The 15,552-nt window shown below is 39.9% G+C and overlaps 1 protein-coding gene across 2 annotated transcripts in view; it reads right to left on the bottom strand.

Moving 5' to 3' along the window:
• The window catches only part of Ptr (patched domain-containing protein), a 303,517-nt gene that overhangs the window by 101,281 nt on the left and 186,684 nt on the right, over positions 1 to 15,552 (bottom strand). For both annotated transcript variants that reach the window (XM_083120235.1, XM_083120236.1), the window contains one exon: positions 146 to 489. In XM_083120235.1, coding sequence (XP_082976361.1) covers positions 146 to 489 — 344 coding nt within the window. The remainder of the gene's footprint in view (positions 1 to 145; positions 490 to 15,552) is intronic.

The following is a 15,552-nucleotide window of genomic DNA, read 5'->3' as shown; positions in this document are numbered from 1 at the left end:
AAACCATTAATTGTGTATGTATCAGCACAAAGTTCTGTAATAAAAGGTGATTCAAATTAAAAAAGCACGTTAAGTGGAAGATTTTCGATCTCGCTGCCAAAGGTTCCTGTAAGGAGATCGACAGAAGAACAGGAAAGGCACTCACCGAGCATGAGGAAAGGAGCCGCCAGGTTGATCCCGATGAACTCCACCCCGCAGTAGATGACTATCCCGAAGGCAGCGGCGGTTCCCATCACGGCGGAGAGGGTCCCCAGCACCCCGAGCCACGGCTTGGCCCGCACCCAGTCGAACATCATGCATGACGTCACGGAGAACACCACCATGATGATGAAGGTGGTGCTGAAGAACGGGATGACCGTCCGGGTGTTGCGCTCCAGCTCGATGTCCAGCGTCCTGGAGGCGAAGCGAGCCGTGCTGATGTACTGGAAGACGCCGCTGTCCTCCGCGTCGCCCACCGCGTCGAGGAAGCCCTGCTCCCACGCCGCTCCTCTGCAAAGAGGAAGGAAATTTATTAAATAAAAATTCAATATAGAAATAACATACAGAGGAACATAAATTAAGAGTATTTGAAAATAAAATCCTTACAAAATATTTGGACCTAAAAGGGACGAGGAGACAGGTGAGTGGAGAAGATTACATAATTTAGAACTGCATAATTTACATTCATCTCCAGATAATATTAGAATGATTCCATCAAGAAGACTTAGGTGGGAAGGCCATGTGGCACGAATGGGAGAGGAAGAATTTACAGGATTCTTGTTGGGAAACCTGATGGTAAGAGACCTGTAGGAAGGTCAAGACGAAGATGGAGGGATAACGTTGAGATGGACCTAAAGGAAATCGGTAAAAATGGAAAAGGTTGGATTGATCTTGCCCAGGATAGGGACAGATGGAAGGCTTGTGTTGCTGCAGCTATGAACCTTCGGGTTTAAGAAGGCTAGAGAGTTGGTTAGTTAGTTAATATAAACCGTATTTCTTCGAATCTAAAGTGCACTTTTTTGGTTTTTGGTTGTTGATAATTTAGGCGCACCCTGGAATCGACGGCGTCTTGGATTGGAATGGCCTGGGGGAAAATCCCCTCCGGAAATAGAAAAGTCCTCTCCCCTCCAAATTTCAATAACATGGAAGAGCATTCGGACAATACCTAAGAAATTTGACAATCATTTCACTTTGGTTTTCTTTCATTCACTTTAATTTTCTGGCTTTTACGTAATAATAAGCACTGGTTCAGTCTATTTTATATCTGAAATTCAAAATAGTGAAGAATTTTAATATTGTCCACTACCGTGGAGTAGTTGTAAAATCACAGGGGTCTCCCTGATGGCGCAGTGGTAGCGTCGTCGCCTTGTAATCAAGTGGTCCCGGGTTCGATACCCGGGGAGGCTCATAGTGGTTCGGATCCTACTTTAAATTGTAGGTCCAGTCCCGATTAGCCTTACTGTGCATAAAGTGGACTTAAAACCAAATCAATCAATCAATAGTTGTAAAATCATAGGTCTGTCGGAGGTTCGATTCCCACCACCGGCAAAAAAAAATCATTAAAGAGGATAGAATAGGCGCTCTCTCGAAACATAGTGTTAAAATAAGTAAAGGGTGGCGCAAAAGTCTTCATTCTATTTGAACTGACCTTTCTTTTGACATCTTGCTGTTTATATCAGTAGTGTCTTGTCAGTTAAATAGAAGATACTCACGAAATTTATTGTTTGCGAAAATGAATAAGTATACTCCACAAGAACGTGGGAAAGTTTTGGCAATTTTGCGTGACACTTTTCGGGGCAGAGTAATATCCCGTTTTGGTGATTTGCCATGGCCGGGCAGGTCCCCGATTTGACCGTTCCAGATTTTTTTCCTTTGGGGATATTTGAAGTCATTGGTTTATATGAATAAGCCAGAGACGTTACAGCAAATAAAGGACAATATCCAGCATGAAATTGAAAATACTTCCCCGCAGATTTCCAACACCATGGAAAACGCAATAAAAAGATCCCAAATTTGCATCAATTTGAATGGTGGTCATTTATTGGGTGTTATCATTAAAAATTGAGGACATAAACTTACAAGTAACAATAAAAGTTTAACATAAGAAAACCTACTTTGTTTAATTTAAACCCAAGCTATAGATTAAGAAAATGAGGCGATGACTTTTGCGCCACCTTGTATAGTTTAAAGCACTAGACAATGGTCAATGTGCCATTAACATTGCATGCTGAAATTTGTATGTCGAAACAACCGAATCTAGAACGTGGAAAGTGTATCTATGTTGTCCCCTTTCCGGTACATAACACTTCCAAGTGCTTAAATCTAATGTGTGGGACAAATATCTTTTCAAATTCCCTGCAATATTGATATTTTTCATACATTTTCTATTTTTTTTACCTAAAAAATTTACCCTACTTTCCCTGTGCCCAGGGAAATTTACCTTGAAGTGGCAACTCTGAGCTGGAGTGTACAAATAAGGCAAGGAGATGAAAGGTGCCAGGACACTCCACAGATCGATCCTTTTTAAAGAAGAAGAGACCCAATAACAGATCCCAATGACACGATGCAGAATGGAAAAGAAATAAACAGGTGCTCCGGTGCGGGGAGAACCTAACAACGTGGGAAATCGCAGACCTTCGCCACAACGTGGAGTCATTTGTATTCCTTCCCATTCAGAGTCCACCGAGACGGCAACTTTCCCTCGCGCCATCAGGAATGGGAGGGAGTGATGAGCCGCGTCCACTGAATGTCAACTACAGCTCCTCATCTGCACAGACGCAACCTGTCTTTCACAATTCTGAGAAACTTGCAAGGTGACGGTATAAGTTCTTATTGGGAGTTTTTATAAATATGCATTTGTATTTGCTTCAGGTGACAATGAAAATACCAAACTGGTTTGGTATTAGTGAGCTTTCAGACCGAAGTAACATGTGGCAGGCGACAAGCGACACACGACAAGCCGCACGGGAATTTAAGAGAGGTTTCAGACCGAAGCGACATGCGAGACGTGTCGCTTGGACGCTTACCCTTAGGCATGATTGCAACCGTTCGAACTGAAGTGACACGACACGCTGCACGTGTCGCTTGTAGCTTCAAATGTAAAATCCATGTGTAGCTTGTCACCTTTGCGTGTGTCGCTTCGATCAAAACGTTCCCTCGCACCGAAACGAAGTCTAAAGAAACCATTCACCGTGCATGCTCGAGCAACATACCGCGAGGCGACACGATGCACGGTACTGAGAAAGCGGGCCCGTCGCCGACCTCCGTGGCGGAGTGGTTAGCACACACAAGAGGTTCGGGTTCGAATCCACGCCTGGGCATGGGGGTTCTTTCTGAGTGTCCCGTCATCCATTTCATCATATCATCCCTCATCTTCATCTTCGCAATTAGCCAAAAGTTGCAGAAAAGCAAAGTAAAAAATAACACTTTGATTCGATAGCGATACTCTTCCATTCCAACCAATACCTATGCTTGAATATTCAAGAAAAGAATATGAAAATATTTATTAATATTAGTGTGTGAGTATTCCACTAAAATAAATAAGCATAAACTTACCAGAGTTAGGCTTTAAAATATTCAAACATTACATCTGAATATGAAATTACTCGTTTTTAAGTCACAAAATAGATTTTTTTCACTAAGATTGGCCAAAATTAATGAATGCCTCGAATTTTGCATAGCTTTCGGGATAATCAGACTCCGCGAAAATGTCGTGTGGCATTTTTTGCGGACTCCGCGAATGATCCAAATGTCTGGATAGTATCGACTGGTATCGATAAATAAAATCCAACTGATACTTTTCGTTACCGATACCACTAGTATCGGCCGACATCAATACATCGACATCGATTTCGGTTCAGCCCTAATATAAGGCCTTTGATTCATGTAACTACATGCATTTCAATTTCGTTCCGTATCCACTTAATCACTTCATCGTCGCGATTTATCCAAGCGGTGGAGAACAACGTAGAAGTATGAAGCAACACAATAGAATATCCTTCCCCTGACCGAGCATCGTGTTCGTGAGTTGTTTCTTGAACGGGCTCAGCCACCGAGGTGGCCATAGGAGGATGGGAAAACGTTTCTCGTTCCTCCAACAGATGTTATGTAAGAGTGGGTTCTTTGCAACAATTCTAAATAATTTCTCTCCGCCAGTGTGTCAAGTATATTTGATATTCACGACCTGCCCTTAAATTGCTTGCTAAGGGAGAACGTCGATTGTTTTGGAAAGTGGACCACTTGATTCAGGTAATGGAGATTGCATTATTCTCACCGTCAGATTGCTAGCGTGGCTTTCTAATGTGAATTCATCCCCCCCGACGCTTAATCTAGATCCAGATGCTTCAGTTGGACTTTGTAGTTGTTTTACGATTTGCCACACAGGAGATGTACTGTGCAGAAATATGAGCGAAAAATTCGAACCCGAGTCTCTGGCATACCGTGCCATTGCTCTAAAACTCAGCTACCGAGCCGTCCTGGCTTCGCCTGATTTTTCGCTGTCGCTGTTTTACTTGTGTGAAGTTGTATCTTTAGAGCAATGCCACGGGTTCGAGTCCTGGTCGTGCCTGCATTTTTCGCTAAAAATTCTACACAGGTTATAGTTGTTCACTTGATCCTCAACGAAAATTTGAACTTTATAAGAAATATTTGAAGGAAGGCTTTTTTTGGGCATTTGTTTTAAAGCATGACACTCTCATTTCTTTCAAAATATTTATTTAAATAAGCTACAAAACAAATAATTTTTCACCAATAATTGAACCAAATGTCTTATTTAGTAATATTCCATATTTGTTCAGAATTACCAAACAATTTGTTCAAAATTAGCACATTTAGAAAAAGGTTTGATTGATTGATTGATTGATTTGGTGTTTCTTGTCCACTTTATGCACAGTAAGGCTAATTGGGACTGGGCCTACAGTTTAAACTGGGATCCGAACCACTATGTGCCTCAATCGGGTATCGAACCCGAGAGCCCTTGATCACAAGGCGTCGACGCTACCAATTGAGAAAAGGCTACCAAATTTTATGTTTATGGTTACAACGAAACTTAACCAAACGTGTTTTCTTAATTTAAACAATCATTGTGTGTGTGTGTAAATCCTATGCGCGCATAGAGCTACGGCTTGCATGATATTCGGCATTTGAACCTAGAAAAATTCAGAAAATGCAAATTCAAGCGTTACATTAATTATTTTTTTAAGGTTCTTTTATACCTTGTGAGGTTGTCGTAACACAACGTAACGTGCTTTTTAATATTTAAGAATTGAATAGTCGTATATATAAAGGTGGGGTCCCAACCAGTGTGCAATGTGCCTTTATCTGGTATGGAATCCGTAAACTTTTGATTACAAGTGCCACAACACTATCGAGGAGCCACAGTACCATTAATTAATTATGACGTAAATGCGCAAAGTCGCCAATTCGTTTGAGTACAATTCTGCTAAAAGAAGCAACGGACGATTAGGTACTTCCCCCCTTATTTAGCGTCGTTTTCTTCCACTTTTGTCTAATCGCGACGATGGAGATGAATGGTAATTATGGGAAGTTGTTAAATAAAAAATCGCAAGGAAACATCCATGCCAGGACTCAAACTTGGGACAGTCCGTGAGGCTAGCACTTAACGCTCTTGGCCACCAGGGTGATTTGACGGAAAAATAGCATCTAATATAGATAACACAGGTGAAGAGAAAATTGTGCGCAATGAAGCTGTCAAATTTAAATAGAAAAGAAAGTCGAATATTAACAACACAGTTGTAAACAACATTTATCACAACAAATCGCTCGTTTTGCTTTCTAACGTGAGAGAAATCGTATTATACGAGGTGAATTTAGAATATTTAAAGAACATTCATTAAATAATGTATATTCAAAGGAGTTTCTACTAACACACACAACATAAAATTGTTCCATTATATTTGTTAACGATATAGCTCAGTGCTGCCATCTAATGACAGAAGCTTGAATCTAAGTAGAACTCGCTAGACAAGGCTGTAGCGAGGGGGTTAGGCTAGGAAGGGGGGAGGGGGCTGAAGCCTAGGTCACCAATCAAACCTCTTTTTTTCTTTCTTTCTTCTAAAAAAAGACAGAAATTTAGACTTGTAATTTTCTGTTTCCGCAATAGTAGTAAAAATGAGTTTTTAAGAGATGTTTTTCAGAAAAAGATATTCTTAAATATGCTAAGTTCTTTTCTTAAAAAAAATAAGAAATGCAAACACGAAATTTTAAATGTAACCTATATTCTTTTAGATAAGTTTTTCTTTGTTTCCTCATTTTAAAATTTGTAGGGTGTCAATATCACAAACCATGGCATAAGAGGAATATATCAAAGGGCGCACGTAAAATGTCGGTGCTTGGTAGTGCAGGAAGGGGGGGGGGGGGGAGCTAACCACAATCCTGCCTAGGATTATCTAGCTACGGGGCTGATCATAACCGTAGGCTCGAGTTTAAATTATACAAAAAATCAATAAATTAACATGAAATATCTCTTTTCACGTTGGACTATGATTGGTCAAGTACAACATATGATAGAAAAGGTAGATGGTCCACGTAATAGACAATATGATTTCTATATGACCATTAAAATTACATTGTATCGTGTCCCAGGAATCTGTGGAACAAGGCATAACGCGTATAACGGAAGGGAAGGGGAAGGGAGAAAGCGAGTTAGCAGAGTGTGTTCACGTGCTTTGTTGTTATATCATTTAATCATCATTCATCATCGTCATCGCGATTAACGTAAACGGGTAGAGAATAAAACAAAATACCCAGAATGCAATGCATTATCAATTCAGAGCAAATTAATTTGTGGCTGACTGTAAGCTTCGCCAGAAAACCGGTTCGAATTCTGTTTCTAATTTCACTATGGCTACAAAAGAGCGAGAGCTGCTAGTTTTTGCCCGGTACAAAGTCACAGATTGGAAAGTATTATTTAATGCACAAGATATATTCCTCTTCCGTCCTTGGCATACGTGAGCATTATTATTAAATTAGCCATTCGATTCCACTGCGAATAATACATGTGTGTATACACTCCTTCTGCAAGGTTTGCTTCATCAGTGTATTTGCTTGGGGTCCAATCCGGAATCCTTTATTACAAGGCAACGGCTGCCTGACCTTCCAGTGGACGGAGTTTCTCTGCCCGAGTGAAGGATGCTAACAACTGGCACCGCGGTGTTCCTTGGTAGATGCAAATCATCATTACATTAATGACACCCCGCTTGCAAATGTTTTTACTTCCGTTCCAGTCAGTGTTGCCACACGAAGGGAAATTTCCCTTTCTGTAGCGAAATTCGGACCGAATTTTAAGCTAAAAGGAAATTCGATGAAAAATAGTACAATTTCAGGAAAATTTCAAGGTGGTCTCAGTTTCATATCCACATTCTTTTTCTGTTCCCTTTTATTTCTGCTACTTGAGTAAAAGCCATATCCAATAATATTTCTGTTTTGTTTATCGTAGTACGTCGCTTTTATGCATCTTAGGATAATAACAACGATGAGGATGAACGATTTTAATGGATGCTTGACTAGGGCTTAAACCTAGCACATCTGTCCACGAAACGCTGAGGTTGACATGTATGTAATTATAGAGCCTCCCCGGTGGCGTAGTGGTAACATTGTCGCCTTGTAATCAAGAGTGCCCTGGTTCGATACTCGGTGGAGACATATTGCCCAGTGGTTCGGATCCCACTTTAATTTGTACGGCCAGTCCCGATTAGCTTTTCTGTGCATAAAGTGTACTTGAAACAAACTTAACGTGTGTGAATAATTTGTTTAACATTTTCATTCATATGAACATGAACCAACGGAAATATTACTAATACTACTACTAGTGCTGCCACTACTACTACTATAACCACTACTACTATAATACTAATGATACGTATTATTATTGGTTGATTTGATTTATGTTACTTTGAATTTCTTCCACTTTTGGCTAATCGCGAAGATGAATATGAGGATGATATGATGCCCTGGTCGGGATTCGAACCCGAGACCTCTGGCGTCGTAGCGCGCTGTGCTAACCACTCCGCCACGGGGTCCGGTTGCTTAATAATAATAATATGATTTCTTTAGGTGAAAAGAAAATTTGTCCAAAATTTTGCCCTCAGAATGTGGCAACACTGCTTCCAGTGTCGTAGAGTCGTTCTGTTTCGTGTAGACGCTTCGCGTGAGCTTCATACCACCATATTGCGTGGGGCATCCCAGCGTCCATCGTGGACCCAAAAATTACAAAGACTTATCTTCGGAAAGCTCTCTCAACAAGGAAGTTGCCTTTTTGCCTTGCCTCCCGGGGGCGACTTTCTCCCATTCCGTTCAGCTTTCACCGCTTCGAGACCTGGGGCTGCACGATTCCATATTGTTGCGCAATCCATTAAAGCTGGAAGAGGTAACACTTCTTCCACATTCACGCAGAAAAGTTTGCCTTGTACGGTTATCTCTTGTGACGTCATTAATGGCTTTGGACACATCCGTATGATACAGCGATTGGTTTCCCTTGTAGGACCTCGACCGAGATGTTTGAAATTTGTCCTTCAGGCATTGTCGCTACTCACGTGAAAAGCACAATTAGTGCAAGGCCGTATTTAGAGGGGGAGTTTCTAGGGTTCAACCCCCCCCGAATCTTCTGACATGTTGGATTAATGAAAGTTCAGAAACCAAAATATGGAATTCATTGTCAATTTTTTTTCGAAGGATCACAAAAATACAAGGAGACAATGTTGAAACGATCGAGCCTGAATACATTTGGAATTCTTAAACTTGAGTGAAACAGGATTTATTCTCGGAATCGTAGCCCACCCGCGAACCCACCATTATCACTTCTGTTGTCCTCTTTCCAGTGTTGCTCCCGCGTCACAAGGAATATAGACTGAAGATTCCCTTATGATTGTCCCAAAATTCCCTTTCCAGCTTTTAAATTCCCTGTCCGATAAACTCGAAAATCCCCCTTGATAGGAGTTCAAACCTAAGATCTCCCGTTTCTTAGCGCATTACGTTCGCGATTACGGTTACAATACATGCACCAGGCTGTTTTTAAAAAGAATAACTGGTTCCACACTTTTCAAAATCCCACAAATTAAGTTTTAAGGTCAAACAACAAAAACTTTATGACTAAAATTTCCATCTAACTTTTAAAGCTTTTTCTTGAAGTTATCTAAAATTTAATAAAAAAGTATAATAATAGTGCATTTCAATACACACTAACGTGAAACGTAAAAAAAAGAAACAAAAAAAACGTGCTGGATATTCACTCATCTGCTGAATTGAGTAAGCCCCTCAAGGATATAACATTAATAATAATAATAATAACTATTATTATAGAATAAAATTGTTTAATTGTTTTATTATTGTGAAATTTTAATTATTATTGTATAATTATTGTTGTTATATCTATTATCAAATTTCTGGCGACGCTCATGGGAACAATTACGAATGAACCCCCCGAAATTTTTTTCTGTCTACGGCCATGAGTGTAATGCAATTTGCATCTCAATTTGAAGATCTACTAGTGAATATGTGGCTATAACATAGGCGTCCGCAGACCGTCTGATTAAAGGGAGAGGGCAAGAGCCTTGATAAAAGTTTATTTGGAGAAAGAAAAACCTCATTCCATCTCACTGTTTTGAACAGGGGCGTAAAGCCTATATTGCGTTTTGGGACCCACCGAAAAGCACTCTCTTAGAAGAATCCCAGTTTCCGTGGCACAAAAGTTCTCTGTTTCCCTCCTCCTTTATTTTCTTTCTCTGTAGTTCATATTATTTTACACATAAACATGATTTCGTACAGCAGATTCAAAGCAATGAGATGGTCCAATTACATAGGAAATTAATCCGCCGTAGTTGCTTGGAGCTTTCGTCGATATGAAACTACTTGATTTTTTAAAGATAATAACATTCTTTAATAACGGTAATAAGATTTCTCTACTCTAAATTTCTAACTGAGAGCATTAGCAGAGGCAACTGCACCCCCTTGTCCCCCCCCCCCGTGCCCATGCCTACGGTCTATAAACATGATTTATAATAGTTAATATTAGAATCATGAACAAGAATACCAGACCCAAATGTAACTGGAATTTCTGCATGCAAAACCAGACGGAATTCAACTGTTCAACCTCATAAAATGTGCCACTTTATGTGAACAAGAAGTACACCCAGCATAGAATTTGTATTTTTAAAATTTTACGTCGCATATCTTCAAATTTTGGCTAAACACGACGATCAGGAGCGATGATTGATTTTCTCTTCATTTGGTTTATTTTACTTCGCTTTTCTGCCTCTTTTGGCTAATCGCAAAGATGAGGATGTGTGATGATATGATGAAATTCAAGAACACCCATGTCCAGGTCTTCGCTCGAACCCGGGAACACAGCATCGTACCCAGTAAGTGGCGTGCCCAAAGGGGAAGGAGTGGTGGGGGTCATAACCCCCCTTTTGCTCAGTATTCATAAAAAAAAGAACCTCAAAGGCAGGAAAAGATGGCAAATGAAGGTTGACTACTAAAAAAAGTATTCCGAAAATCCTGGGCACGCCACTGTAGCCAGTGCTTTAGTAAGTGGTAATATGGCGGTGTAAATGAGAGTACTACTGCTACCTTCTCGCGTCAAAATAAATGTCAACGATTATTTTAAGACTACTTCATGTTCATAAACGTTAATCGGAACTGGATAAAGCTAGAGTGAAAAGTGGAATATGAACCGTTGTGGAATGCGCCTCCACTGAAGATCGAACCCGAGACCTCTTGTTACACGATGACAGCGTTACAATTGCACTATACGCTATTATTAAAGCTCCCATCTTCATACAAAATCAAGATTTTCTTGAAGATATCAGATAACTACCATCGTTTGTTCCTGCTTTGATTTATTGATTGATTTGGTGTTTTAAGCCCACGTTATGCACAGTATCGAACCCGGGACCCCATGATTACAAGGCGACGACGCTACCGCTGCGCCATGGAGGAGGCCCTCATTTGTTCCTGGAAATGACAATATTCCATATTGTTTATCACACATCCCATCCACGATTGAGTATTGTGGAGCCTTACATCCACGCCCCGTATGGGACAATGGGAAGAACTTTTACTCATTTTCGACATCTTCAAAACACTGCCTACACTACACTTTCGAAGATCAAGGATTGTAGAGCATCACTTGGGATACAGTTCGGTAATATAAACGTTGAACATTGAACGGAAATAATGTGAATAGTTAAGGATGGAGAAAATCGCCAGTTTTGTGAATTTAGGACTTCTGAAGCGACATTTTTATAGATTGTAGACATCTTGGACATCCACTGAAGCAATCTCCCCCCCCCCATCCATAAATTATTCCCCCAGGTAGGAGTTTTCACTTCGAGCACTGCTTCGCCGAGAAAGGGAAAGGAATGACAACCTCAGTGGGAATATTATGACCCTTGGATTTAGTCTCTTCAGTGTTTCCTTCGAGTCCACAGAGAGGCGAATCGGAACTGGACCTACAGTTTAAACTGGGATTCGAGCCTTTACGTGCCTCCACCGTGTATCGAGCCCAGGACCCATTGATTACAAAATGACGACGTTACCACTACACCATCGTGGTGGACAACCTTGAGCTGGTATTATTCCACACGCGCCTATCTTCGAGTTACTGTTGCGCATACACCATTTCCTGTGAAATTTACCACAATTCTTTCGTGCATTCCTCCATCTTCCACCTTCACTCAGCGACCTTAGGGAATAGGCCCGAAGCTGTACAAAGGGAAAGTGCGTGGGGTTATTCTGGGTCTCCCGACGTCGACATCCTGTTTAAGGAATTCCTAACACTAAATCAAGTGCTGCGATGCCCTTTGGTGTTATTGCCCTGAATTTATTGGTACACTGCAAAAACGTTAGCTGGAGGAAGTTAAAGTTCCGCTTCCATCCAAATACCGTAAGAAAATGACCATTTTTTGAAAATATTTACGGTCATAACATAATTACCGTAATCAATGTAATTGTGATGATTCAGTTTTTTAAAAAATATATATTAATGGTGCAGTAGGGTTGCTATACGTCCCAGATTTTCCGGGACAGTCCCGCAATTGTATCATTTGCCCCGGTGCCCCAAAAAGATTCTTATAGACGGACTAATGCCCCAGAATCGAGAGGGATTATGACTATACTTTCATGCACTGACGTACGCAGATTTTTTTTCTTCGGTGGGAGCTGGAATTCTAACGTTGTATGTATAAATAATAAGACATTTCGTGTATTTTGAAGTTTCCACTCTTAAAAATGGGATTCGGGGTTTACTTTAAGGTGAGTTTGAATTTACCACTCTGATTTATCCCGATTTCTTTCCTGGTTTTATTTGAAAATTTTGATTTATTCAAGATTTCGAAGGAGGCTGTATCACCATCACGCCCCCTGCGTACGCCAGTGTTCTCATGAACATTTATTTCTATTTAAATGCGTGAACGTAGTTTTAAAATGCTCGTTTTACAATCTAACTGTACATTCACTGGCGTACGCAGGGAGGGGGCTGATGATTTGAGAAAAAATCCTGCGTAAGCCACTGTCTACATTGAATCGCTCCCTCTCAATAATACAAGAGTTACAAGAATGTGCTGTAGAGTTCTTTGACTTCACGATGGCGGCGCTCAAGGCACTTGCCGACAACAATTAGCAATAATAGTACTTTTATTTCCTTCTGTTTGCAGCCACCCCAACCTAAGAAGGATTTTTTCGAAATTCAACCCCCAAGGCAAGGGGGAAAATTAACATAGAAACCAAAGAGTTTTAAAATAAACAAAATTCTTCAACAGATGGCACTGTATGTATTATACATCCAAATATAGTTCAGTATTGGAGAGATCTACATAAACGGACTAATATATTATGCTATTTAGCGTTGTTTTTCTTACACTTTTGGCTAATTGCAAAAAACGGACTTAATGAACATGGCTAACTTACGAATATAATACAACGCACGGGAACCCGCGGGCGAGTTTATCTCTTGTCATTACAACTTCACTTGATGTGATTGCTGTGGCACCTATCCACTTCTATATGGATTTTGTACAGTTGGAACACGTAACAGGCATTTAGACAAGGGCATTGACAAGTGAGATGTAGCCTGAATAAGAGTTTTAAAAAACTCAATAGCTTACGAATGCAAACTTAGGGATAACGGTTAAGTTATTGCAACCATATTAGATGCGAGAACCCAGAACGAATGAAAGGTAACTCAGAGTTAGGAGAGTGAAGCAGAGAGAAGGGGAGAGATGTGGATTTTACATTGTCCTTTACATTGAGAAAAAAAGAAATAAATAAAGAGGAAGATGCAGAAAGAGAGAACGGAGAAAGAGAAGAAGGAAGCAAAATAAAGAAAACCAGAGAAAAAGAAAAAGGAAGAGGTGAAAACAAAAGGAAAGAAAGAATAAAAGAGAAAGAGAAAAAGTGGAAGAGAACGAGCAAGAAGAAGAAAAGAAGGAGACAAAGAAAAACAAAAAGGAAGAATGAAAGACAAATAAAAAGGAAGAGAGAATGAAAGAGAGATGAAAGAGTGAAAGGAAAAGGAAAAGACAAAAATAAAGAGAAATAGAGAAAAAAGAAGCAAGAAAGATATAAAGAAAACCGGAGGAAAAGAAAAAGGAAGAGGAAGGACAGAGAGAAAGAAAAACAAATGAAAGAGAAATAAAATGAAAGAGACAAAGAAAAGAGATTAAGAAAAAGAGAGGGAGGGAGAAACTCGTCCCTATTCTCTAAGCACACAGATAGAAGATATAAATTTCCATTGCTTCTTTAGCAGTTCCCATAGTCATGTTTTCGGTCAGATTTTCGCTTAACCTTCGAGATGGATAATGTAGAACTTTAAATACGAGTGTATAAGCAAGGCGAGACTAGATTCAGCTTGAAATAACAAATGTTTACCTAATTGGACCTAACTGTTCACATGTGTGCCTGTTGCACAATCATCGACACGACTGCTTATGTTCATTCAAAGTTTGAAAATTCGATCAAACATTGCCCGAAGTTATGAAATTTAAGAACAAATTTACTGTTATTTCTATTCTCATGTTACGTAATGCATTTGGCCACACGTGTGCTCATTTCACGCCCGTACCCAAGGGGGTACCCCCATTTCGAGCCATGAAATGTTGTAATGTAAAACTGTAAGAACCTATGAAAAAATTGACAATTTTTAAGATTTTGAAATAATTTCGATTTTGTCTTTGCATAAATTGAATGGGTTGTTTGTAGAGAGAAGCCAGCTCCAGAAGGGTGCAGCCTGCAAAATAGTTGTAATCCATTCTTTTTAATCATTGTCCCGACTTTTTTTCGAACTGCAATCGTGATATGAACATGTCCAGGTTTTTTTGGGTAACTTGCATTCAAACATGTTCTTCATTGTAAGAATCATTGATAATACATATAATTTAATTTATAAATTATAATTTTCTAAACAGAATTATCATGGCAGTTCAAAGGTATTGGTAAAACTAAAATTAAAGGAAATTTGAAAATATCGTTCATTTGCGGAATACAGTTTTAATGTTCGAGTACTTCTGGGAATTGATTGTAAAGAATAAGCACCAAGCTGTGCGCTGTGTCACAGCATTTGTCTGTAAGCGAGTGTGTTGCTGATTTTTGGTCAGGGGGTGAGTTGAGTTGAATCTCTTCGTCACCTTCAACTACAATATTGCAACTCTATAATTGTACGTCTAGCTTAGCTACAATACTAGCATAACGTTGATGGTCACATCCAATACTCCAACAGCATTTTGCTCTCCGATGGTGCAGTGGTAATGTTGTCGCCTTGTAATCAAGGGGTCCCGGGTTCGATATCAGGTGGAGGTACACAGTGGTTCGAATCTCATTTGAAACTGCAGGTGCAGTACCCATTGACCTACCTCTACGTAAAGCGTACTTTAAAACAAACGCAAAAACAAACTCTGCATCAATTCCATCTATTCATCACTCATCCCATGGCCGCAGTTTCCCAAAAGTGGAACAAAAACGACGTAACATAACAAAAATATAAACAATGTCATTTTTGCTGGTTAAAGAGGCTCTAGTGTCTGCTTGAACAGCCCGTATGATCCTCTGTGTCGTTCATCTCATCTTATCGCCATATATCTCCATCGTTGCGATCAACCAAAAGTCGCAGAAAAGTAAAAAGGATTCAATTCACATATTTCTATTCCATACCTTTCCTCTAACATCCCAACGTAAAAAGGTAGTTATTGATTGGCAAAGTTAATTTTCTCTTGGCAATTTTGCGAAGTCAACAGTAAGGAATTGCAATGAGCCTTAGCTGTGATGCCTTACTCGGAAACTATGCGCAGCCAACGAAGGGCGGGTCGTCACAGCCCTTAACCCCGTCAGTGACGTTTCGGTCCGACAATTGAGTCAGCTATATTATGTCATCTTCTGAACAGTGTTGCCACTTAAATAGAGACATATTTATCCTTCCAGTACAGCTGGTGGTAAATGAAGTACAACGCAAATTGTCCATCAGCATGATAATTCGTTTTGATCTGGGAAGTGTGAAGTTCGATATTTTGAATTAAATTTTCTTGGTGCGTCAACACTTGGGTTATTTTCACCTGTCATACAGCA

The sequence above is a fragment of the Lepisma saccharinum genome, chromosome 4 (genome assembly GCF_977018435.1).
Source record: "Lepisma saccharinum chromosome 4, izLepSacc3.1, whole genome shotgun sequence".
NCBI lineage: Eukaryota > Metazoa > Arthropoda > Insecta > Zygentoma > Lepismatidae > Lepisma > Lepisma saccharinum.
Note: the sequence above shows the minus strand (reverse complement) of the source record. Positions and strands in the feature narration are given on the sequence as shown.